The sequence below is a fragment of the Erpetoichthys calabaricus genome, chromosome 4 (assembly GCF_900747795.2).
Source record: "Erpetoichthys calabaricus chromosome 4, fErpCal1.3, whole genome shotgun sequence".
NCBI classification, from domain to species: Eukaryota; Metazoa; Chordata; class Cladistia; order Polypteriformes; family Polypteridae; genus Erpetoichthys; species Erpetoichthys calabaricus.
This window is the reverse complement of record NC_041397.2, coordinates 216,274,369-216,301,582: the sequence shown is the minus strand read 5'-3', so window position 1 is coordinate 216,301,582 and position 27,214 is coordinate 216,274,369. Positions and strand designations below refer to the sequence as shown.

The window sequence follows — 27,214 nt, the reverse complement described above, 5'->3', positions numbered from 1 at the left end:
CTCCTTCTTCAGTCCTGATGCCATCTGTTATTACTAGAAAAGAACATGTAAGGATAAAGAGAACTGAACAGAAAATTGACATTTCTGCAGCATCTGTCCGAATGTGCTTATTGTGTTTAATTCTGCTTATTGAAAATGTGAATGTAGAGCCTTAGGTCGACTGTATGGGTACAGTGTGTTCTTTAGCAGTGGAACTTGGTGCTCTTTCATGACACCACTGCCTCAGGTGGCACCAGGAGTGCTGCCAGCACACTAAAACTGAAAGCCGGTGCCATCATCGGGCAAGATCCACCAAGCAATGTTTAAAAAAATGGCTTTCATGCAAATGTGGGTTAGTCGTGGTGGTTTGCTGTGCAGCAGCACATACAACATCTGCCCACGGAAACTTTCATTCTACTAAATGATGTTATCATGCATGTAGTGTAGTGTAGATGGTTCAAGAAATCCTGAGGATTTAAAATTTGGTTTGTGAAAATAATAAGAAAAAAAAAATCAAAATGAGCTATTGCACAAACATGCCATAACCTTTCATCTGAGATCTCTCTGTTTTTGCAGATAGTTTTCACTTCTTCCTTCAAATTCAAACCATATGGCCTGTTGTTTAGAAAGTGTTTGAAAGCACCTGTTGGAAAGTAGACTTTGGCGTATCTAATATATTATGTTTCTTTGGACCGCTGACAAAATAAAGTAGTGACAGGAACCAAAAGTTATAATAAACGGTTAGTTTATATCTGAAGTTTCCCCAGTTGACAAAACGGCTTAGAGGATCAAAGCCACACAATAATTTGCTTTTGATGACATCTGCTGGATTGAACACATTTCCAAGTTAACATCCCCTAAGTGAAATGTTTGTGAAGGCAGCTTTTAACTTGTGAGCTGGTCTGATCATTTTGGCTATTTGTTCATTCCTCGATCAGCTTTCTGATACTGTAATAAATCGCTGCTCACATACAGTGTAAAATCTAGGATGGAGATTCAAGGTGTGGCCTCTCTCTATTGCATGTTACTCAATACCAGCTACGTTTGTGTATTTAGGGAGGCTTTTCAAGTTTAGGGCTGATGATCTGTTAGACACACTCACCGTGTCTGTCCACCTGGCTTCTTTGCACTCAACGTTAAAAACTAAAGTAAGGACCTGTCTCCATTTGTAAAAAAAAATGATAATACTTTAGTCTCTTCACAGCGCAGATGCTGCCAGTGATGTTGATCTGGGCCCTTGATTGATATCAGCAAAATGGGAATAACTTCAGGCTCTGGGTTGGGTGCTGCACACCTGGAAGTTGTTCTAATCGACAAGAGGGTTTGCCTCCATGTGACTTCAAGTTTTGCAGTGTGGTAACTCTGACCCTTAATTAGAGTGTAGTACCAAACAACTCTGAGTGTTGTCCTATTTTTGAGACGTTTGGATTGAGTGCTGTAAAGGGTATCAACTACACACTCTGTAGCTCTACTGGGAGACTTTAATGCAAAAATAGGTACAGACGTGATACTTGGGAAAGTGTGTTTGGAAGGAAAGTGCTGCCTAATCTGAATTAGAGAAGTGAAGTGTTACTGGATTTCTGTGCTAATTCTGGATTGTCTATAACAAATAATTATTTTATACACAAAGTTGCTTATGTGATCAATGATTAACTTTAGAGTTGGGTCATGCAGGGTAATGGGGTATGTTTTGGATACTTGGGTATAGAGAGGTTCTGAGCAGTAAACTAATCACCATTTGGCAGGAAGGTGGCTCACATGGAAGGGGCACCCTCTTAACAGACTTGGAATATCCAAACAGGTAGTGAGGGTTTTCTGGAATAACTAGTGAATGCCTCTAAACAGAATCAGCTCCACTTCTTTCTCCCAAAGAGCTTCTGCTGTATCTCAGGAGAGATTGGTAAAACAGATTCGGAATGGACCACAGTAATACAGTCGCCTTCAAGATGCTGTGCAAAAATGTTTGTTGGTGCCTGTCCTGGTGGCAAACCTAGAAGTCATTGGTGGATACCTGCAATAAGGGAAACTGTCAGTCTTTTCAAATAAGAAATCTTATGTGCAGGAATGCCTCTACTGAGAGGTATCAGCAGGCCAAAAACCTCAACAGCAATAGCTGTGGCAGAACAAAGCCCTCCACATGGGTAGTGTTAGGACATGAGGAACAACTTTCAGAATAACCTTGAAGAGGTCCCCTAGATCAAAAGGAGATGGTTAAGGTGGTCAGAGCAGATGGTTAGGATTACCTTTCATTGAGGGATGTACTAAGCATGGCCCACTGGCAAAAGACCCACAAGGTGCTAAAGGGATTACATTTTTCAGCTGGCCCAGGAGCAGCTGAGAATTCCCCAGAGAGGCTAGAAGAATGCTAGAGGTAGGGTAGCAAGTTTTGATCAGATCGAGGTTTCCCTGCTGCTCTCACCAGGATAAGCAGAATGAAAGTGAAGTAATGGCTCAAGCCAATACCAAGGAAAGCTTGTATTGGTGAAGGATTGCATATTTAAGTCTAGGGGGCATTTTAACAGAAAAAACTAAACCCAATATCAAAAATCAATCACATTGGTCACAGTTTATTCTCTACAAGTCTTCCAAATGCTCCAGAATGTGTTTATGGAGTAATAATGTATCTGTACTGCACTAGTAAATGTGGCTCAATCAGTGTTAAAATAAAATACCATTTTCCTAGCTATGTCTTCTGTTTTGTTCTAAAATTTGAAACACATATTTCCATGGTCTTCATTTTCAAAAGGAGATGTTGCTCTCTCTCAACTTCTCTCCTCTCTTTCCTCTCTACTCCTTGCAACCTCAAATTATCAGTCATTGTTTCTCTTATGTGTCATCTGTCGTCTACAAGGCATCTTGACAAAACAAAAAAGCCCACTATGTATGTGATATATATACAAAAGTATACAAAGTATATACCATATAATACAGTATTGAAAAGATGTACAGGAAACAGAGGAAGGATTGGGGTCCCAAGCTTGGTGAAGCAAAGAGAGTTTATCATTGGGACACTGGAGTAATGGCTGATGAAAATAGGATCTTGCAGTCATATGTGAATAATAAACTATAAATAAGATATTTCAAGCAGTAATAACCATTTGCAACATTAGTAACATCTTGGCTATATTTTTAAATTAATTTAATGGCACCTTGATATTAAAAAGTATAATTTTCTATCAACAACATACAAATTTCTGGGTGATTCCAGAGTATTGAAAACTTGTGTATATTCTATGTGTGTGTGTGTGTGTACACTGTATTTATCGATATATATTAGTGTTCATCAATACCAGCTTTCAGACCTCAGTACCTGTACCAAAATGGATAACACCTCAAACATATATATTTTCTTAAACACATACACACACTGGCATTTCTCCACAAACAATATTTTCTACCAAAATTACCAAACATTTTTTCTCCTTTTGCCATTTGATTGTGCCTTTTCAACCCTGACCCTGGGAATAGTTGTGCCACATCAGGATTGCTACCATGAAACACTTTGGGGACAACTGAAACTTCAGTATGACAAGGCAGCATTGTTTAGCAGCTCTGGGGGACCCCAGCAGGGCTGCCTATCAAAACTAAAACTTCCATGCAGCCCTGTGGATTTCTGGGGCACTGCAATACAGACAGCACCTGGCCTTGTGAAGCAGCCTCTCAATGTCCTTCCTTTCTGTTGGCTTCTTGAGTGGGAAAGGTACCACCAGCCGGAATGCCAGCCTATCCATGTCCTTGAATAGAAAATATGTACGGTATATACAGTATGTTAAATTACATTATATTAAATTAGATACGCTTTATTAATCCCAAAGAGAAATGTAGATACAAGTAGCAGTAGAAACATAAACACAATAATACAGACTCGTAGAACAAATAATACAATCAATCAATAAATAATGAATGTATATTGTGAAGAAATTGCAAAATGAACTTAAAGAGTGTAAGCATTTAGTGTGGGACATTGGGAGTAAAACATACAGTATATGTATAGAAAAATAGAGAGAGAGACTTTCATAGTTGTGAGAAATAACAGTTTACATTACAGTATACAATGAGCCATTACAGCAAAGTCAAAGCCGCAAAGCAGTACATCATGAAGGAAGGCAAAAAGAAGATAAAAGAAGTAATGAAGTGGTGCACATTTGAGATAAAATGTTAGTTTTAGGAATGCAGTAGAGAAGAGTTTGGTCTTCGGCCCAGTTTTGAATTTCAGACTGAAAGAGCACATTATTTTCTTTCCATATCTGACTTTACAGTCTACACTCCGTTCCTCTGTTATTTTATTGTAATTATGTTTATACAAAGCAGTCTGTGATCATGTTTACAATGAACAGTGATAAATAATGTAAATATTGACTGAATTTTTGAGACGTAAAATGGTAGAGCCTTGTTATACCCTTTAAAATGTCAAGAGTTCTAATATACTAATGAGTACATGCTGTATAAAGATAATACACCTAGAAATTATGTTTCATTCATCAGTGGACTTTGGCAAAATATTTTAAAAAGACATCATGATCTAAACATACTGTAAAAGAGTGTACATGGTTTTACACATAATACAATTTTTATCTTTTTAGAGCTAGCAAGAAAATCATTCACGGTTAATGCAGTGTACAAATAAGTGCATGCAGAACATTTTTTTTGTCCAAGGTCATTAAAAAATAATAATAGCATCTGCTTTGAGAAACAATTATAGATGAGCCTTAACCATACTGACATGAAAATTATGAACAGAGGTTAAATTAGGCCTGGGAGCACAAAAGGCAGACTTGTCGTGCTCAACCGTGCCCACTTTGTGTCAATTCAGTGTAGAGAGGGGGTCTGTCACCTACCATATCAGAATTCTAGTTAAATATCAGGCTATCACAGGAATTTTCTGGCCCTTCTGAACATGTAGCACTTTCATTCTGGCTGATAGACCTATTGACTGTTGTAAATTGCAAAACATTTTGGAATCTGTCTATAATGCATACAAATCAAAGACCACAAGGACTCCACCTAGATGTGGACATAATTTAAAATGATAGATCAACAAGAAATGCCAAAAAAATACCCAAAGGACACTGAAGTATCTCTAGGTGTTTTAATGCAGCTTTGACCCATGAAAGGTTATGAGATTCAAAATAGTAGCACCAGCATTCACTGAAAGGTTGCAAGGAGAAATCAACAACTTTTAAAATAAGCCACTGCTGCAAAAGGCTATCTGGATTATCGTGCAATGTTTAGAAGAACAGTCTCTAGAATGATGTGTTTAAAATTGATCTTGTTGCATGCAGTAAAGAGAAAATGAATGTGGTGAAAGACTCTCCCTGCCCACCATCAAATTAGCCTTATTCTCCTCAACCATGATGGTGGTTTTTATTGCCATGAACAGAGTGATACTAATATATTTTGGACAACATGAATTTCTCCAACCACACATTGAATTTGAGGATAAAATGGGTCCTCCAGCCTGACAAAATTTCAACAAATCATCCAAAGAATGTAAAAGAGAAAGAAATGCAAAGTTTTCGGATGGCTGAGTCAAAGTGCAGTAGGAATGTTGTGGCTGATAACAAATGTGGAGCAGCTGAAACGAGGGAAAAAATTCTTCTGAGCTGATATGTAAGACTGATTAGTAACTATATAAGTATCTTTTGATTGCTGTTGTAGCTGCTAATAGACATACTCCTGATTACTAAATGAAAAGTTCACTTGTTTTTATTCAAGGAAATTTTTGCTTCTACTTGTAATAAGTAAACATATTTTATTTGATAAATAATGGAAGACTATATAGTTTTGCTGGTCTGTCCATTAAGTACGGTATCTGTATTAAGTGCTAGAGTTTGGATTACCAATAGACTAGGCAATGGTAATTCACTAAATAAGTCGAGCATTGTTTCCTGCTTTTGCTCAATGATCCCAGAATAGGCTATGGCTTCCCACAACACTCGACTGGGTAAACAGATTCATAAAATGGACAAATGGAAATTGTCAGGAAAGTCCTATTTCTATCAGCTTAATCAAATTTTAAGGTATGCATCAGGAGCTGGCAACTCCTTCATCAGAAATACGCTGACCCCTTTTTAATTTTTTCTTGTTTGTGTGTGATTTTCTGGCTGGCTGCTGTAACCATGGCTGTTAAAGACTTTAGCTTCAGGTTTGGCAGATGCTTCCAGAAGTCTTTTTAACATATTATTTCCTAGGTTCACTAGGAGCCATTTCCACATTGCTTAGCATCATGGCTTAGAGTGCCCCCCTCCTCCTGACAGCCTGAACTTTCACAGGATGAGACAGCTCCCATTGTCATCATCGAGCGCAGCAAGCAGGAGAGAAGCATAACGATTAGGGTGAAGTAAATTCAAGCAGATGCCGGATAGACAAGAAAATGAATTGTAGCATTGGAGTCAGGTCAAACGATGCTCTGGATGACAGCCAGTCGTGTCACAACAGATTTTTTTGATATAAATCCAACCAATAAATAAAATAGCACAGTTTACTCAACATGTGCAATGTATGAGAATTGTAGTTTTATGTGTATTAAGAAAAAGCTGAATTTGCAGATTTGTTAGACGCTGCAGTCTCATGTAATTATCAGCAGAGTCTCATATCCATCACTGACATGCCCGTCGGACTACAAGGTTGCTTTTTTTTTTTGCTGCGTTTTTATAGATTGATGTTTTTTGTTTTCCTTTTACTCTAAAGCTTTAACTTTTCAATTTGCTGTACCCTTTCATTTTTTTGTCAGTGTCATCTTCTGCCCCATTCCATCCTACCAATGCCTAGCAAAAAAAAAAAATTTAACAGTAAGAAACAGAATGTGTCAGTTCATTACCTTTATTCTTTTTTGATGTTGTCTCCGTGAGAAGAACATTGAAAATGCCTCATGTTTGTGCAAAGCATAATGGGAGGTTCCCACAAGACCCTCCATACCGCCCTCTCCCCATCAACGAGTCACTGAGAAACTCAAACAACCTGGGCTCCCATAATGCTTGACAAACTCTGGACATTTCCGTCTATAGCATGTCACTGATTCCTGACTCATTTAAAACTGTTAATTCAGCATCAGCTGCACAATTTAAATGAGCCCAAATAGCCCAATGGTAAAGGAGCAGTTGTCTTCCATAAAATGCAGACCATCTTCTGCAAAGCTTGAACCTCTATATTGCCTATTTAATTCTTGTTTATGATATGATTGTTCGGCTGATTAGGGTTTTGTTCTGATCAAGGAGACCAATAGCTAGTTGTTGTCAACCTAATACTTACCAGCCTTGAAAAAAAATAAATTAGTTTATATTATTGCATTTTTATTTGAAACTTTTCCAAAACCAGGACAAAGTACAATTGTTTACCTACACTTTCACAGCACAATTAAAGCACAGGCCAGTTAAGTTGCTCAGGAATAAGCTGCAACTCAAAGGTGGGATTTCACCTGGCAACCATGTGCGTCTTTTTGTCTAGTACTCCCATGACAAGCTATATTATAAAAGCTTCCAAAACAGTGCCCAAATAGCTGAAGGGTGGCAAAGCAGACACTTGCAACTCTAGAGTCCTGGGTTTGAATCCTATGCTGAATTGCTGGCTCTGTGCAGCTTGTTGGTTCTCCTTGTGGCTCCCTGAGTGCTCTGTTTTTCCATTCCAAGTCCATAGGAGATGTGTGCAAAGTTAATTGGTGATTTGAAAATGGCTCCATGTAAGTGAGTTTGCCTTGGACGGAGAGGTGCTTTCACCCCACACCCAGTGCTGCTTGGCATTGCTGGACCCCTAAAAGTTAAGTAAGGTGATTCAGTAGATGGAATATACAGTATATTAATCACCAGGACACACTGGTTTTCTCTTACCCCAAGAGAAGAAGAATATTTTAATGAACATCTGATTATTTCATTTATATTCTGATTTATTTTGTAAAAATCCTGTCTTTCCCAGAAAAGAAAAAACCTTGCAGGTTCCTGCTTTTGAGTGCAAACTTGAAGTGGAAGGCTTGACACTCATTTTCACACAGTTAGGCCTCCAGTTTATATTTCTATTTATTTTAATTGATGAAAATATTGCACTCTTTAATTTACAGTTTGTCTATTAGTCAATTGTATACAGTATAGTAATTGAGTACTGTCAACTAGAATGTCTAGTATGTGCATGGTATCTTAAAAAGATGATTGAGGCTGGCGGGAAGACAAGGTAGCGGAAAAGCCCAAGGTTGCCAGTTCAGTTGTTGCTTTTGATCCTGTGCTTTATTTCTAAATAATATGTGTAAACACATGTAACACATCCTGGTCTTGTCAGTCACCTTGGATAAAAGCAACGAGTAAATATATAATAATAATAATAATATAAAATCTTGTCACCTGTAGATGTAATGTGACTTATTTCTTTTGCCTTAAATATGTAAGTTACAGTACTAAATATAAAGTATTAAAGATTTATTCCATTGCTTTTAATTTATTCTACATAAAGACAATTGTGAATTTCCCCTTGGGATTAATAAAGTATCTATCTATCTATCTATCTATCTATCTATCTATCTATCTATCTATCTATCTATCTATCTATCTATCTATCTATCTATCTATCTATCTATCTATGGCAGTGTTTGAGCATTGTTGCAATCTTCTCTTTGCCCTTTCTTTATGCTGTATAAAACCTTTCAAGTACCAGGTATCATCACAAAGTGCTGTGTGTGATATATAATGGATTCAATTGTGTATAAAGATGTTTTAAGTGGGGGGTCCTTCTTGCTTGAGAATAGATTTTCTCAATGTGTTGGTGCCTAATGGTTGGTTATTACCAATTAATAAAAGATGTTGTTTGGTTGCCTGTCTATCATATAGGAAGGGGGTTAATAACAGTTTTGTATAACTTCAGAAACAAGGATTACTTGCTGCACTGAGAAGACGCCAGAAAAACTGCCTTAGGATTGATAACATAAAATGTTACAATAGCACAATAGTGAGATCCAAACTTGTTTATAACATAAAAGAAACGGTGGCATATGAATAAGAATATTCATCCAGAATGCATTACTTTAAAAAAGGCAAAATGACTATAAAAAAAGAAGCTAAGTATCTTTTTGGTTACTAAAGGCTAGTAGCACTGAAAGGCACTATAATTCGCTTTTATGTCCAGTCGCAAGTAACTCTCCAATCAACCTGTTCAAGAATGATATTCAATTTGACATGACTGTAGAGCTGGCTTTTAAAATGTAAAAAATAGCCTATGATCCAAATACCAAAAAAACTTTTCTATGTCGTAGCTTTGTAAGTGGCAGCATTATGTTTCTTCTCCCCGGTTATGTCTTCCTCTGTGGGGCTGCAGTGATAAAGAACACTGAGTGCCGGGCTTTTGACCATTGCTCACACTATAAAAATACAAACCACATTTAAAAAAGCTAGCTTTACATAAAAGGTCTGAGCACTGACAGCCTGCTGCCCACTCATCTTTTTCGTGCTCCACAAGCATAGGGAGTTGCACTCTGAGCACCCTCCTTTGCTGCCTTACCAGTGGATTACAAGAGAAGAAGATACACAAAAGTAAGTATAGACGATGGATTTTGATTGGCAGGACATTTCATCAGAGTGGGGAATGCCAAATTACGTGTCTTTGGTCCAGAACCTTTCATAGTTCTAGGAACCTTTAACCTACCAGTATATGACAAGTGAAATTATAATAGAGATGTCTCTAAATAACACGCTAGCTTGCCATCCTAGCATGTCAGCTAAACTCATTATTTCTGTTGTGTTCAGCCTTGTTTGCATATACAGTACAGTTGTTTTCTTTTATTGAAAATTTAAACCATTCTTTGGGGAAACAGATGTTTGTGAGCAGCTCAGTCTTCCCTTTTGTGATTTTGCCAGTATTTAGAGTGTAGAAGCGTAGCACTTGAGAATAAATACAGTAAGCACTACAATTAGAATAGATTAATTAATTAAACTATCCAAAACTATCCATTAATATAAGTTAAAGTCATATGATACATTAGCAGGTGTTGTTTTTTATGTTTAGGAAATATATTAATGCTGCAGGCAATGTTCCCTATTTTATTTATGCTAAAGCATTTCCTCTACTGATCAAGTCCATTTGTTATGTAAAAATGAGAAAACACAAAAAAGGAAAGAATTACATTGAATAAACAAGAAACTGTCTCATATTTCAAGTTTTCTAGATTATTACTATTTACCCTGAGATCTAGTTCCTGCTTCTATAATTTTCCAAATTATTTCAGCCTCAGCAACAGTTAGAATATTGCTGCACGGCAACTGTGTTTCCCGCTGTGAATGAGCCAGCAGAGGACTGAACAATTACAAGGCTACCTGCTGAGCATGTAAGAGCACAAAACGAACTCCTTTCAGACAGTTCTGTGAAAAATGAAAGGGAGAGGACTGTGAAAATCTGTAGTGGAAAGTAAGGAAACATTCAGGGTGAATGTGTTGTGATTCTAACGTGACCACATTTAAATGGAGCAGTTGGCCATTGTTCCCTCAATTTAACAAAATGGCATAGTTCAGGGGTAGGCAACGTCGGTCCTGGAGTGCCACAGTATGTGCAGGTTTTTGTTCCAACCCAGTTCCTTAACGAGAACTCAATTATTGCTGATGAAGCACATATTGCTTAAGTGACATTTTAATGCTTCATTTTAGTGGTCTCGCTTGTTAAGGTTCTCCAACCTTAATTGCTTATTTCAATCTTAAACTGCTGCATTCAGTGTTTTAATTGCTCCTTATTAGCAATAAGATGTAAAAGACAAAGCAGCCAGCAGTTCTCCAGCTAGCTTTTTTCCAATTACATCTGTGTGTGTTCATCATGCACGGTTTGATTTAATAAAACACTTAATAGAAAAATGTGACAGACTGAAAATGGTCTGTTTTAGGCTTCAAATCATTTGGATGATATCCTTGGAAAGGAAAAAAATCTACGATATAAAAGCCTTACATTGCACAGACTAACAAGCCATAAAATTAAATAAGGTCTGAGATTGGCAATGATTGGTTTCTAATTAAGCAATTGGGTTGAATGAAAACCTGTAGCCACTGCGGCTCACCAGGACCGACATTGCCTACCCCTGTTCTACATCTTATTGCTAATAAGGAGCAATTAAAACACTGAATGCAGCAGTTTAAGATTGAAATAAGCAATTAAGGTTGGAGAACCTTAACAAGCGAGACCACTAAAATGAAGCATTAAAATGTCACTTAAGCAATATGTGCTTCATCAGCAATAATTGAGTTCTCGTTAAGGAGCTGGGTTGGAACAAAAACCTGCACATACTGTGGCACTCCAGGACCGACGTTGCCTACCCCTGGCATAGTTTGTGGGTACAAAGTGGTCCATCCAAGTACTATAGATAGACAATAAGACATGACTCCTATTATTTCTGCTTTACTGTACTGCCATATCGGGAACTTGATTGGTGATGCTCATGAAAAATACAACATCAAAATTGACATGAGATCTTGTTCAGGGTCTGTGGTATGTCAGCAGATGTTTTGAAAACCAATGAAACTGGCAAAGAGAGATCATTCAGAAACTGAAGGAATAAAGGTCTAATTCAGAAATTGTGCTTTAAGTTGACCGCACTAGACTGCCACCCTTTCCAGGGTTGGCAGGACAGGCTCTTTCTGATTAAGGTAAAGTGGGTTTGGTATAAAAAAGATGGATGGTGACTATTAAGGTTTACAGATTAGGATGGGGATTGCACATTTCTAAGGTCTAAGGATGAAGGCGCTTTAATAAGAACATTAGGCTGCACAAACATCTCATTGGTTTATATTACTAGATAAAAAGGAGAACTAAATTTGGAATATCTAAATGAAGAGTCCAGAACTGAATTCACACTTTCTGTGGAGCTGAAGTGTCCTGCCCTAGTGAGGGTAGGTTGGTGGTCTCTGTATGAGCAGATGTGCGTGTAAGTGTGATCTGCCTTATCTGGTGTTTGTCTCCTCAGCTGAACAAAGTGGTTTCATAATTTGAATGAATGAGATTAATAACACTGTGTTTACATATTAGCTCCTGTGGGTACATACAGGGATTCTAATAAAATTTGTAACAAATGCAACAGTAATATTGATATTTTTCTATTATGCTGAGGTTTCGTAAAACTTAAAAGTTTTCTGGAAATTAAAAAAAATGTATTTCCCAGCTGTTACTGATAAATGCTGTGTAATAACAAAGAAGAAGCACCTACAGTAACTGGCTTGCTATCAATCCACTGAAGGGACGTTTTCAGTGTTCTCCTCGCACACACTGAAGCACTGCCTGTTCATTGGGTGAATCAAACGGGCTTCATTTTCTTATTTGAGGAATATGCCTCATGTTCAAAGTCAATAATGATGTGACCTGAGGTTATCTGTTTTCATCTCCCATTTTCAACCTTATTAGACACCATAGCCCAGGTGACCAAGCTGTAGTTGTTCAAATAGCATGTTCTGCAGATCCCATGGATTTGGTGTTCTCTGCTGCCATTGTGATATTCTGAATGACTCTTCACCAGGGATGACAAATTCACTAAATGCTTTGTAAGAAGATCTTTTAGCAAATCCCTAGTAGGCCACCACTCTGGGCAGGCACTTTGCCTTTCAGCTTTGCCTCTGACAGTCTCAGATCAGTGATTCACATCTGTCTACTTTCTTATCATGAGACTTCTCCTAACACTCTACCCATGACACCATCAGCTCACAGGTTTTTGTGATGCCAAGACCAGGATGATGTCAGATCTCAACGTATCCTCAACTATGTGCTGTGGGAATTTCGTTTGTTTCTTCAGATTAGGCCAGTTGTAAGAAGATGCCAGAATCTCAAGGATTAGTTTGTTTCTTGCATCACGCCATTCCCCAATTCACAAAGGCAGTAGTTTAGTTGGATGGTTGTGCTCGTTGGTTGTGGCTGAACAGACTGATTCTGCGATGCTCTTTAAAACCTAGGTGTGTCACCATTGCTATTAGCCCTCTTCAAGGACTTTTGGGCAGGTAGCTCAAGACAGACTCCAACGAAAACAAAAAAGAGAGTCAGGAGAGTCAACTCTATCTTAGCTATGCAAGTTGGATGGGCCTGGCAGGACTCAAAACATAGGCTGGACTAGGACTTTGATTTGGTGAGGTTCATTTTTAAAATGCGCTGTGTTTTCCAAAGTGGTTAAGATTAATCTTGTGCTAGATTTGGTTCTTAAGGTTTTCTAATACATTGCACTGAATTTCTTTAATTTATACCTGTGTGAGATCCATCAACTTTTATTTTATAAAGCACCTTTCCATAACAAAATAATTTATACTAATTTTAAAACTGCAAAACTGGTGGGTCCACACAAAAGAAAGAACTAGTGCTAATTGAGGCATTAATATGTTCCAGAAGATAAAGTGAGCTAAAACATTTTTACTAAATATGCAAAAAAGGAGAATTTAAATATTGGCCCTAACATTAACCGGAACCCTAAGATCCTTGCTGCTTTGCTTTGAACTAACTGTTAAGTAATAAGAAAATGATTTAAACAGCCTTGACCATAACGTATAACAGGTAATTCTGCTTAAAACAAATAAAAGAACCAGCTTGTCAAAATCCTGCATCTTTTTTCTAAAGATGTGTCCAAGACAATTTATAAAGCTTATCTAAGACAAAAAGGAAACTAGATACTTAATATTAGCTACAGGGAGTTTTAGGTTACCATTGTATTCCGTGCCATCTGATGCGTCTCCAACGTGGCTTTCTAATTATGTTAAGATCAGGTGTATGTGACTAATTAATGAGACTCTGATTTCTGGGAGTATTGTAATACACAAAGCAATGTAATTTAAAGTCATCCTGTGCTCGGCGTTCTCTTTGTGTGCTACACGATGACACTATAGAAAACAGAGCCTCTTCTCAAAATTAAAAAGTCACAGTTGAACACAAGTTACACAATGCCTGTAAGACACAGGATGACTTGCTGTGTAACAAAGGTGGGCTTTCACTCAATAGAAAGTATAAAGAAAGTGCTAAAAAATAAACCATTCATTAAAGAACATCGTAAAGTGATAAGGTGTCATTTGAAAAGAAAAGATTCTTATGACAAAACAAAAGTTTTAAAGCCTAAATTACTGAATTGACCCAACACTCATACTAAATGCATTTGCACAGCCCCAATAAAGATTCATCCATCCTTTCACTTTCTGACTCTGCTTTTGTAGATTACAACACAGCGCACAAGACAGAAATGATTCGCAGACACAATTGCCAGTTCATGTCCAGGCACTCACACTTTACTCACTGTGGGTCACTTCAGAGTTACAATAATGATTTAATCTTCCACAATTCATCCAGAATTTGAATGACCCAGCACTAAAAGTATATGTGCTGTTAGATTTGGTTTTAGCATTGCTAGGTAGACCTTGAAGTCAGGAATAAATGCATGGAAAAGTGCAACATGTCACATAAATCAGCTGGACAGACACTCTGGACTATTTTTCAGGAAAGAGAAGCTTGTAGGTTGTTTCATTGTATTTTGTGTTAGGGTGTGGTTAAGTACCAGCTTAAAAAGAAAAAAAAAACATTTATTAGTTCAGCTGAACAATGATGGAGAGTACAGAGCTAATTATGCATGTACAATGAACTTGAGTCGCCCAGTCATAGTCATGACATCAAACCTACAGAGAAATGGCATGTACAACATAACATTCACAGTCCTTAGGCAATGTCCAAGGAAATTTAGAGAGGTAGACTAATTACTCTAAAAAGAAAAATTCAAGATTACTATCCGGACGTATGCAAAGCTGTTAGAGAGTAAGCGTGGAAGACTGAAGCTGGATTACTCACTCACTAAATCTGTTAGGCCAGTGTACTGTAGCTCTCCTCGGACAGGGTGGCTGATTGCTACTCTACTCGGGCACTGGTGGGTCTCTGTTCCTATAATTTAAAACAACAGTTGTTTTCAGTGTTTAAGATAGACACATGTGTTTTATAACCAGTGATAAAAAAGAGTTGACTCGGAAAATTTGTGTAGTATTAAAATAAAAGATTCTCCCTTATACTTTAGAGATTCAACTGGCCTTCCTAAAATTTAAAATATGATATGTATGAATAAAATGACTTAATAAATGAATGAATCTCTGTTTATCAATCTATTAATAAATCAGTCAACCACTTAAGCAACCAGTAAATGAATTAATAACCTACCTAAATAATGGCTAACCAAAAACAGGACATGAATTCTAATAGAATCTAGCCAAAGATATTACATGTTTTACTATCATACACAAATGCCAGTGCTAAAACACAAAAAATAGAAGCATTATAAAACATAAGAAGTTCCCATTACACCATAAACTGTTTTATGAGATTATATTAGAACTAGAAAGTAACAGTACAAGAAATTGTGAAAGCTACTGTACATCTATAAACAGTGCAAGTACAACAAACAATGACAAGGAAATAATACACCATGCATAACTAAATAAGGGGCGGAAATTATTATCCACTAAAGTAATCAACATACATAATGGAAATAAAAATTATAACAGTTCTACATTTTTTTAGAGTTTTACATTTTTTTTAATTCAGGTGGTCCAAAGATAAAAACATTCTGCAGATTTTTTAATTCTACTTTTAATGCTCTTGTCTCGCCTGCCGGAGGGCAGCAGCATGAACAATGAGTGACCAGGATGGGAAGGGTCAGTAATGATTTTCCTGGATCTGTGGAATCATTGGGCACTGGAGATATCTTCCAGGGAGGACAGAGAGCATATTATTTTATTATTTTCTCTGTCCTGTATACTGTATACTATTAAAATATTTTACCAAAATACAACATAAATTTGTATATTTCGTGTACTTTTAAAATTCAATATCATCAAGTGATGTGTCATAACTGAGTGACTTTGCTGCTATTTTATATTCCAACTTCTCATTTAGTTTCAATTTCAAAAAAGTATGATATATTACACTGTCTAATCAATATTATAAACCCATCCATTTGTTCATTCTCAAACCAGCCGTATCCTCTGTCTGCAGGCTCACAGAGAAGCAGCACAGTGCCTGTCTATCCTGGAATCTTTGAATAAAAGGCAGAAAGCAGCTGTGGGCAGGCCACAGTCCTTCACCAGGCCAATGTAGAGTCACCCACACGTCTTGCATTCACAACTACAGAATAAAACCAGCGTACTCGGAGGAAGAATTCATGCAGACACAGGGAGAACATGTAAACTGAATTAGTAAATGGTAGCCATATTCATATTCAGGACTAGCTCTTATTTGTAGTCTGTGTACATTCCTTCATTGTGCCCCAAAAATCATGTCAGCTAGTCTGCCTCATGGACACATTGATGTGAAATGTGAAGCACATTTATGGTTTATAATATAAAATCTCCTCTTTTGTAGTTTGTCTTTTAAACTTAAAATTATGTTTATTCTGAGCTGGGCCAACCTGTAAATATCTGGGTCATTTAATGATATAATGCTTAAAGTAAATTAATATGATGTGTAGAGCTGCTTTAGAATGTTTTGTGTAGTAGATTTGTTACACCAGCTATTTAAAATTGCTTAATTTTTGGTATGTTGTAGGTTCATGGTTTTTATTTAGTCACATTTATACAGAAAACATGAAATTTGTCTTCTCAGTTGCATTCAAATAACAAACAGAAATGAAATAAAACACACAGAGACGGAACAGATTAAAACTTAAGAGAAATTCTATGTTTACGTCATTTGAAAAACACTTTATCTGTGTACTACTTCTAGCACTTTAAAAGTACTTTTCACTGAACATGGTTATATGATACATACTAAAAGCTCTACGCTTCTGGAAATTTTTTATTATCTCCAATATTCCTTATTAAAAAAACATACGGCACTGGGAAGAAAGGAATTTCGAGAGCGATTTGTGTGGGACTTTAAAGTGAGTATCCTCCCTGATTTACTGAAGTCAGTTTCTTCATGTAATGGGTGTCTGTCATCATATGAGATGATTTCCAGTTTTTTTTTTTTTAACATTGCCCTCGGACACACACTCTTACCAAATCAAATATGTAATTTTCTGAAAATAATATAACATTCTCAAACCCACTTAATCCAATTTAGGGCCATAGAGGGCTGTAGCCTGTATTTATTATAGAAGTATATAAGTGTATCGATGATATTTTACTCTTCCACATTGAGAAAGATGTTGATATTGTGATGTGTGGGGTATTGTACCGCTTCTTTAGAAATGCGGATAATTAACAAAAAGCATAAAAGGAGCCGTGTATTGCATTTCTTCTCTGTGGGATGTCTTTGTGAAAAATGTACAGTAATATGAACAAGAAAAACATGTGGAGAGGGAAAGAAGTTAAATTTGGCACCAGCCTTCATCAGGAAATACCTGTGGGAAGAACAAAGGAATAGTTTGAGTGAGCTGCAGTTTTAATGAGTAAGAAAAGTTTTAGGACGTCAACAATTCTTGGTTTTACCAACAATAAAAAAAAATCCTGGCACTCTAGGCTGACATGATGAGTGTATTAGAAATCACTTAGTACTTTAGAATATGGGCTTGGAGGGATTTCTGTAGTGTACCTACCTATTCATCACTTATTACTATGTAATGCAAATAAAGCCTTAAGAATTATTAGAGCAGTACATGTAGGTGACTTCTGTTCTAAAGTGTTGTCATTGGTGTTTATAAGTCTTAATAAGTCCAACAATGTCTATGTTTAGGTCTGGTATAGTTCAGTAACAGACTAATGGTTGGTAGCCCCTACTGTAAAGTGTTAACAAAACAGGGTATAATGATTCATTGTCAACCTGAAATAACAAAAAGTGCACAGTCATGGTATATATTGAAATAATGTACATGCTGTTTACTGATCTGTTAAAGAAAATTTTAATGACATTTGAAAGTATTCTCTCTACTATACAAATATACCATTTTATCATTAGCTGCTATTTAACACTTTAGTTGTGTTTAACAATTTAATTGTTATGTAAATTTATAACAGTTGGAATTGTGGCCAAGTTACTGCCTGTGTGGAGTTTGTATGTTCTTCTCTTGATCACATATCTTTTTCTCCAACATCCCAAATAAATGTTTAAGTTCATTTATAGAGCTAAATTGGCCGTAGATGACTGAGTATGAGTAGTTGGGTGTGCTCAGCAGATGGCTGGCTGCTGTCTTGTGTCCAGTGCTATCAGGGTAGACTCAAGGGCACATTCATGGCCTCCTATTGACATTCACTCAAGCCTGAATTGAGATATCTAATGGATGGCCAGACAGTTTTGTAAATCTAACACTGCAAGAATAGATCTTTATAATGATTCAGCTCTACAAATTCTTGACAGGCGAGAGTACGTGATTTTATATTAATAGTTTCATTGTACAAATGTTAAATGGTGTGGAATGAAAAAATATTAGGTCAGTAGTAAAACTCTGAACTACAGTATTTAACAAAGGGTTCAAATATTCTCCTGCTACAAGAATTGTAAGAAGAATGTAAATGGTTATATTTTAGTGCATAATACTTTATTTGTATTGTTTGGAATTATGAGCATAACTCACATTGCTTTATGTGTACATTACACCACGATACACATGGCTGCACATTTAGATATCTGGAGCACAGGATGTTTAAGACATGCTAAAGGTAAAACACTGGATTTGACCTTATAGTCATACTATTTACAAAGTTTAATTGAAGTTCTGGGGCGGCACGGTGGCGCAGTGGGTAGCGCTGCTGCCTCGCAGTTGGGAGATCTGGGGACCTGGGTTCGCTTCCCGGGTCCTCCCTGTGCGGAGTTTGCATGTTCTCCCCGTGTCTGCGTGGGTTTCCTCCGGGCGCTCCGGTTTCCTCCCACAGTCCAAAGACATGCAGGTTAGGTGGATTGGCGATTCTAAATTGGCCCTAGTGTGTGCTTGGTGTGTGGGTGTGTTTGTGTGTGTCCTGCGGTGGGTTGTCACCCTGCCCAGGATTGTTTCCTGCCTTGTGCCCTGTGTTGGCTGGGATTGGCTCCAGCAGACCCCCGTGACCCTGTGTTCGGATTCAGCGGGTTAGCAAATGGATGGATGGATGGAATTGAAGTTCTAACAAACTAAATACATTTAATATTACTAAAAAATACAGATAAAGTTAAACTAGCAAAACTATAATGCGCTTAAATCAATTTTTCAAAATCCCTTTTACAGTCCATGTCCTGCTAATTCAATTGCCAAAAGTGAAAGGTAGTCTGCGGTGGGCTGGTGCCCTGCCCAGGGTTTGTTTCCTGCCTTGCACCCTGTGTTGACTGGGTTTGGCTCTGGCAGACCCCCGTGACCCTGTAGTTAGGATATAGCAGGTTGGATAATGGATGGATGGATGAAAGGTAGTGTCCATGGCAGGTCACCCCCACTCTGCCAACACAGGAACACTCAGTCCATGAAATCTGACACCAAAAGTCCCTGCACGCCTCATGATGCTGCAATTACAGCTCTAATGTCAAGTGAAAACACATTACACAGACAAAATGTGCCCATTCTGTCCTTTATGTGTCACACTTAAATTAGATGCCAGGACTATTTCCCTAACTGAAGAGGCAGCTTCCACATTCCCTCTTCCATTGTACCTCTCCGCTCTCTGTTTTTCATGACTCTTTCTCTTATGAAGTACGAGTAGATGTCTTACATTTACCTGATTCTGTGCATGGTGATTACAGATCAGGTGCACTAAGCCTACATCACCGAGGCCTGTAGCTGCTCCTCATATAATCCTTTAATTGAGCATGGAACACAAAATACTAAAATTTAGTAATGCTCCTCTTGTTCTACATGTTGCACCTGTCTATAAGTTTTTCACTATATTACAACATACTCTACAGCGCACTTACAGTATGTGTGCATTAATACAAGAAAACAAAACATTTATCCCAAGACAAATTTTAAAGGGGTTGGCTCACGAGTGTTATGTTGATTATGAGGGTTTCTGTTTTTTATTCTTGATGCTGCTGGAAACAAAAAGGTTAATAAAGTAGCCATACTGTCTAGTGTAAATTTGGACAAGTTATGTCCAAGTCAGAACTGATGAAACTAAATGAAACTAATTTTTTATGTATCTACATTCTGTTTTGGGTCTGAGTCCTGGAGTATTATATTTCCACTCAGTTATCAACAGACAAAGGCAAACTTTTCTCAGATGCGCGATAATATTTTAAGACTGCCTTTTGTGAAAGTAAAAATTCAGTTTTGGTTTATTGGCCTTGTGTTCGGTAAGATGTGAGATTGAGAATTGATAAAGTCATCATAAACATTTCAATATGCTATCTCTTCTAATTTTTTTCTTTTCTCTTTACACTTCCAGGGTTTATTGAGGAGAAAACTTGAAGGGAATCCACCACCAGGATATAATTCAAAACCTAATGGAATTTCAGATGCCAGCTTTGTACCTAATTTTAAGAGGGTGCGAGTAGATGAGAGCATTCCTCTTGGTCATGGTGGATGTACCTTCAATAATGGAGAATCCCAGACAATGTCAGGTGGTGGAACAATGGGCCATGCCATACTCAGAAAAGATGAACGAATGCTGCCACCGTCTTGTGTAGGTGACATGTTTAGCCTTACTTTAAAAGAGATGAAAAAGGAGCCAGGAGAAGTCCATTCTTGTGTCCAGGCTTCCTCGGACCACATAATGACTTTTGACTTCAAGGATGAACCTGGGTCTGAAATTGATCCAGATCTTCAAGATTTGTTTGATGAGCTCACAAAAACTGTTCCAACAATGAGTGATTTAGAGTTTGAGAAAATGCTGAATACCACTATCAAACAAGATGAGCCCTTCAACTCTGATATTAGCAGGCAAACCCAGGCTTCATTATCTAAGCCTTCACCACCACTAGAGAAAATGGTCATTAAAACTGAGTACACACCAAGTTTGAGTCAGGCATCTGTCATGGTGCCACAACTAAGACCATCATCTTCAGGGCCTACTTTCTCTATGACAAAGAAACCAATTTCCCCATCTCCTGTACTGTCTGTTCCTCAGAATCATAACCAGGTTTCACAGGGACCTTCAGGTCCAACTAGGTCTGTAAACAACTGGCCAGAGGTCTCACACTCTGAGCATCTAAAACAGATAGCAGCAAGCCAACAGCCAACTGCCATGCTACATCATCGGCAACAGCAGCAACCTCAGCAACAGAATCAAGCTGCAACAGTTGCAACTAGCTGGCCATCAACTCTGTCAATACGTTCTTCTCCTGGATCCTTCAGACAAGAGAAAAATCCAAGTCCTGCTTCCCTTTGCTCTCAGAGAATTAGCCCACAGAACTCTATAATGACATCAGTGAGCAACAGCCATTCCAGAGAGGTGAACAACTGCCTCTTCAAAGCAAACACCAATGCAAGCTCCATGGACACAAAAGTCCTCAATATAAAGCCTTTGCCTCATTTTGGACCAAAGCTTGGCAATCAATCAATGTCAATGATGGTGGGCTCACAGGGCAAGTCAAATGTTTTGCCCTATACACCACAGCAACAGCAGCAGCAGCCGCCACAAGCTTCTGTTCAGAACCAATCACACCATCCAGCTCCTTTCCAAAATCACACTATGCCTCATCTCCCAAATGTCAACTTGGCTTTGCAACCCAAAGGCTTGCCAGAGAAGATGCAAATAAACCTTCAGCCACCAGCACTTCTTTATAAAATGGGTCAACAAAGACAGGTAGGACTTCTTAAGCTAATAAATGTATAATTTTTACATTGTATATACTTGAAGTATAGTTTGCCATCAGTCAATCAGTCATTTTTTATTTTTTACGGTACTTTTAACAGCATGCTTCATCACAAGAAGATTATCAAGGGTAGCAAAGCTGCACTACAGTATGAAATACATACATTGAGTATTACAATAAAAATGTTAAAATACATTAAATGAAAGAAATACACTACTGGAAGACACCAGAATGACAATTGAAGCATACCTGACAGAACTTAACACCAAAAACAAAAGGACTGTTCTGAGTCTACGTATGTGGACAATTTAATTACCAGTAGTCTTAAATGAAACAACATTAAGTAACAAAAGGAGATACAGAGATCAAGCATTGCCACAGTATACAAATAAACAGAAGCAGATAAACTGATGAACTCTGGGTAGATCCTGATAATATTTTACAGCAAGGCAGTGATAGCACTCTCTTTCACACATTTAGGCTATCCCAGTAATTTACCAAGTAATTTTTCAATCTTGTAATTAATAAAAAAAGGAATTTGTGTAACAGAAAATTTACATGTGAAGCATCAGTGTTTTCACACACTGGTGTTCATGAGAGTCAACCAATTAGATGACCACCCTGATTGTTTATTTGTTTTGTGTAATCAGATGTTTGAAACATGTTGGGAAATTGGAAAGCCTCTGCAATAAGGAAAGCTTATATCATCTAATTATTGCTGCTTTGTATATGTCTTTGCTGTATTTTTCATATTCTCATCCACAGTTAGAACTGTTAATATCTCAAAATCACCTTTGTAATTCAAGTACAGCGTGTTTGATAATCATTTAAATTAATAAATAGACAAAAATCACAGTTACACCTTTCAGACACTGTATCTCCTTACCTAAGGTGAGAGTTTCATGTTGGAACCTATTGAAACAACAGGATTTCCTATGCGTAAACAGATACATTCCAGTAAATTCCTGGAACATTTAACCTAGAAGAGTCTTCTAAATAGGAGCAAACATTAAAATTTTTAAATGTGAGATTGTAGAGAGAACAAGTGGGTGTTCTCTCAGGATATGAATGTCAGGACAGACAGAGACTGGGAGCCACGAGTGAATCAGATTGGCATGATTTACATAACCGGACTTTGGATTCATATAAAAGTCTGGCTTTGGAAGATGTTTTCGGTTTAACAGGTTTAAAAGTGTAATCTGGGTAAGCAAGTATTCTGGAGTGTTACAACAAACGAGTTTATAAGTTAACAACAGAGTTTTGAAGATGATCTGACATCAGTCAGGAAGCCAGTGTATACAGTACAAACTAGCTGAGGTGTAATGTGTAAAATAAAACAAAGATTACCTAATAATAGGCAAACTGCAGATTATTTAGAACATAAAGTGTTCAATACAATATATTTTCAGCAGAGCAATATGTCAAGTAGGCAATATTAAAGGTCAAAATTGAATGTTTAATATTAAGAAAAGGCAAAGCAGTTGTTAATATTGAATGGAGAAATATGGAATTGAAGTACCTTCATTAAGAAGAGGCAGGGAATTCCAAAGAGCAGAGGGATAAACCCAAATGTTTATTTGTTAAACCTCAGATAATGAAGGGAAGTTTTTATCCATCCATTTTCCAACCCGTTGAATCCGAACACAGGGTCACGGGGGTCTGCTGGAGCCAATCCCAGCCAACACAGGGCGCAAGGCAGGGAAACAATCCCGGGCAGGGCGCCAACCCACCGCAGGACACACACACACACACACACACACACCAAAGCACACACTAGGGCCAATGTAGAATCGCCAATCAACCTAACCTGCATGTCTTTGGACTGTGGGAGGAAACCGGAGCGCCCGGAGGAAACCCACACAGACACGGGGAGAACATGCAAACTCCACGTAGGGTGGACCTGGGAAGCAAACCCGGGTCGCCTTACTGCGAGGCAGCAGCGCTGCCACTGTGTCACTGTGCCACCCGGAAGTTTTTATGTTAACAGTTAATTGAAAATAAGGAAATTAAACAGCTATCCCAAAATTCAGAGAAATAAAAAAAAATAGTGACAATATATATTTCTAAAATAATATAATCATAATAATCTATCAATCCATATAATTAACCCTTTTAATGTAATATACTGTATAGTATGGTGACAGGAAATTTGAAAGGAATGCCAGCCGAGCACAGGCACACCACCGCATACACCTGCCATTTTGGAAGAGTTTTCTCAGATTCAGAGACAAATTAACATAAACATTTTTAAGATATGTGGACCCAAATACACAATTCCTGAATGGGATAGCCCCATATGGACAGAACCCAGGCAATGTTTGGTACTGTAAAACACTACTGCTAACCACTGTAGCACAACAGAATGCATACAGTAAATTAAGTAAATACTGTTATCTTAACAATAGTAACAATAATGTGCAGTGAATACACTTGACTTGAGCATTCATAGTTTTCATCCTCTTTTTCTATACATTTACCATTCGTTTGCTCAGAGGTTGATCCGCTTGCTGCTTCCTGAGCAGCTCTTCTTTTTTCCAGCCTAGCAGCCCGCTCCTTCTCTTCTTTCGTTGGCATCTATTCGCATTAAAACTGATTAAGTCAGTGTTTCTGTTGCAATTACTTAGTACATTTTCTTTAATTTTTGACTTAAGCTGGCACTTAAGTCTTCAATCTGCCTCAAGAATTATTTAAGATGTGAAGAGGTAGAGGAAGTGACAGCAAAGGTGGTAGGGATGAGAACGGCGCCTGTACACATGCACTGCACAGCTGCCCTGCTGGCGCTGCCAAGAGTTGATTCTACACTAAAATAAAAATAAAAAGAGGAATAATCTTGTAGGTCAATCATCACCCTGAAAGAGGAAAGTAGACGTCACGTAGTATATGTGTACCAAATTTCAGTTCAATAGTTCAAACGGTTTGTGAGCTACAGATGATTTAAAATCCTGGACAGCCATGGTAGCATATTATATATAAAGATAATTCCCGATCAACTAATGACACCATAAGATCATATCTTTGGACAGAATCAGCACTACATAAATAAGTTACACAATTTACGCACATTTAATACAGCACAGCCATTTAACTATAGGAGAACACCTGATGGAGTCTTTGGGATGTAGAGAGCTTCTGAGTGACTCCCAGTCTAATTTATCTTAAGGCTTAAAACAGTATGCTGCATTAATTATTTTTCTGTTCCAGGTTAAACAGAACTGCTTCAGGCAAGAATCTATGCCAGTATTTATGTGAAAGATGACCGATAGGATACAAGTCATATTAATACACATTAAATCAAACATCTGTCTAGCTGTAACAAAATTAGCAATTACTCATAAAGCACTTCTTCGTTAAAAGTGCTATGACCATAGAAGGTACTTTTAAATGACATTCTGTCTTTGCCTATTGCATTCCCTTTTTAAACGTGACAGTGTTAAGTATTTTCATAAGAGGCTTCTGGAGAGTTTTCACCGTTACGTTGTACCTTATCAATGTGGCAGCATCCTTCCTAAATATTCCCAGTACTTTAATGTTGGTACAGCACCTCTAAAGTATGACATTGACATCCCTTCAGCAGTTACAGTATGGAAAGATAGTAAAAGAATGCAGTTAAGCAGCATTCTGGCTGCAGTAATATAAATGTTATCTTGTACTGTAGGGTAGGCTCAAAATAAAAAGCATATGTTGTAATAGACAGTAGAGGGAATTATAATTGATTTTTTGCCACTCTGCCTTTCAAGTACCATTAGGATATTTAATTATAAGCTTAAAGGAAAGGCAAGAGTGGACAATCACAAATCTTATACAACATAAAGAGATTAAATGGACTACAATCATCCTTCCCATCATATTGCATTTTTATAATGCACAAAGTGCAATGAATTTAATGTCACTGCTCCATTTTCCTGCATCAATGACTTGGTGTTAGCAGGTTCAGAAAACAGTTGGACATCAGTTTTAGGCTGCTGCATCTCTTATAGTCTGCCTTTTGTTCATTTCTGTTACTACAACATGTTTCATTAAAAGACAAAAGCCCAACAGCTTTAAAGTATTTACAGTATACCCATTTTTAAGTGTGTTTTAAATCTACTCAAAAAAACAACAACAAAGTTAGAATGGAGGTCTTTATTGTCACACTGTGACAGCACAGTGAAATTCTTGTGCCAGAGTTGGAGAGGCAAGGAAGTATGTATAGGCAATAAGACAATAAGATGATGTATTAATAAATAAATACAGTAAATACATAAGAGCAGCAGAAGATATATAAATATAGTAAATAAGAGTAGCTGGTGCAAAACATGAACTGTACAAACATGTAGCTTGTGTTTAGCAGTGTGGGAAAAAAAGAGATAGCAGTATGCATGTAAGATCAAACACACTTCAGTATGTGGAATACTGAAATAATAACTGTAAATCAGTTTTATTCAGGATGTCTTCATCTCACCACCATATACAACAGTTATTTTGTAGTTAAAATGTGAGAGTCATACAAAAAAATCAATTTCTGATGGCTTTTTAAAATTTGTATAGCTTTTGGCATGGTGCTAAAATAAAGGCTCAGAGTGATATCTGTGTGTTTTAATTCCTGATACAATGATCAGTACTCACCTTCTCAGATGTTATGCTGTAATTGTCTTTGTTTTTGTGTCCCAAATGTTAAGCTTAATCATCCAGTCAGTGACAAATAATTGCCTTCCGTTATGACAATTAACTCAAAGCTCTTCAGCAAGTATACAACAGCATTAAAACACATTCATCCTATTCAGGGTTGGTTCCTACCTCATGATGCTTCTGGGGTTGGTCCCAGCCCTCCTGACCCTGGGTAGTATGAATTAAGCATTATAATTAAATTCAGGACACACTATTAGACTATCGATCCAGAGACTACCTTGGCATAGTCAGGCTCAAAGTAAAAACCCCTATTAAAAAAAACCCCTATAAAACCTATAGGTAAATGTGTGGTTGCCAGCATTAATTCCTTAGGTAGTCATTCATTCCTCTAGTGTGAACTTAATTGTGTTCTGGGCTGCAGGGGCCAGGGCCTAAACCAGGACCATCATGAACAAGGCAGAAAACCATCCTGGATATGACAAACTCACAAATAAGCCCCCACACACACTCAAATGAGACAATACAGAGACACAAATTAGTGTCACGTGCACATGCATTAGACATGTTAGTATGAAGAGTAAAAGAGACTTTTTAGGCCGAAACTGGGCAACTTTCAACTAAAGAGTAAATAACACCATTTTTTAAATGGCAATTGTATCCTTCCACCCATCTTGTGGCATAGGTGTACATTTCACTGATTCTTGAGACATATTTTCTTTGACTCATATGCATTTTGACCTTCTGTGATACAAATGTAGACAAATGTTGTAAGGAATGCATTGCACATGCCATTCATCTTTGGATTTTGGCCTACTACTATAGATTATTAAAAGGCAGCATCAAGTTGGTAATTAATCTATTATGCAAATAGTGACCTTTTTTGGGTTTTCTAACTCATATTTATATGCAGCACTTTAAGGAAAATGCAATTTAAAGCCAGGTATAATTGCTAATTAGATTCTAATTTATGCAGATATTTTTGTTTGAGGATATCATCATAGCAGAAATCAGATTT

The 27,214-nt window shown here is 37.4% G+C and overlaps 1 protein-coding gene across 1 annotated transcript in view; it reads left to right on the top strand.

The window, feature by feature from the left end:
• Nucleotides 1–27,214, top strand: part of zmp:0000001236 (mastermind-like protein 2) — a 347,942-nt gene that overhangs the window by 232,224 nt on the left and 88,504 nt on the right. The window contains exon 2 of the mRNA XM_028800295.2: nucleotides 20,223–21,581. Within this exon, the coding sequence (XP_028656128.1) occupies nucleotides 20,223–21,581 (1,359 nt within the window). The remainder of the gene's footprint in view (nucleotides 1–20,222; nucleotides 21,582–27,214) is intronic.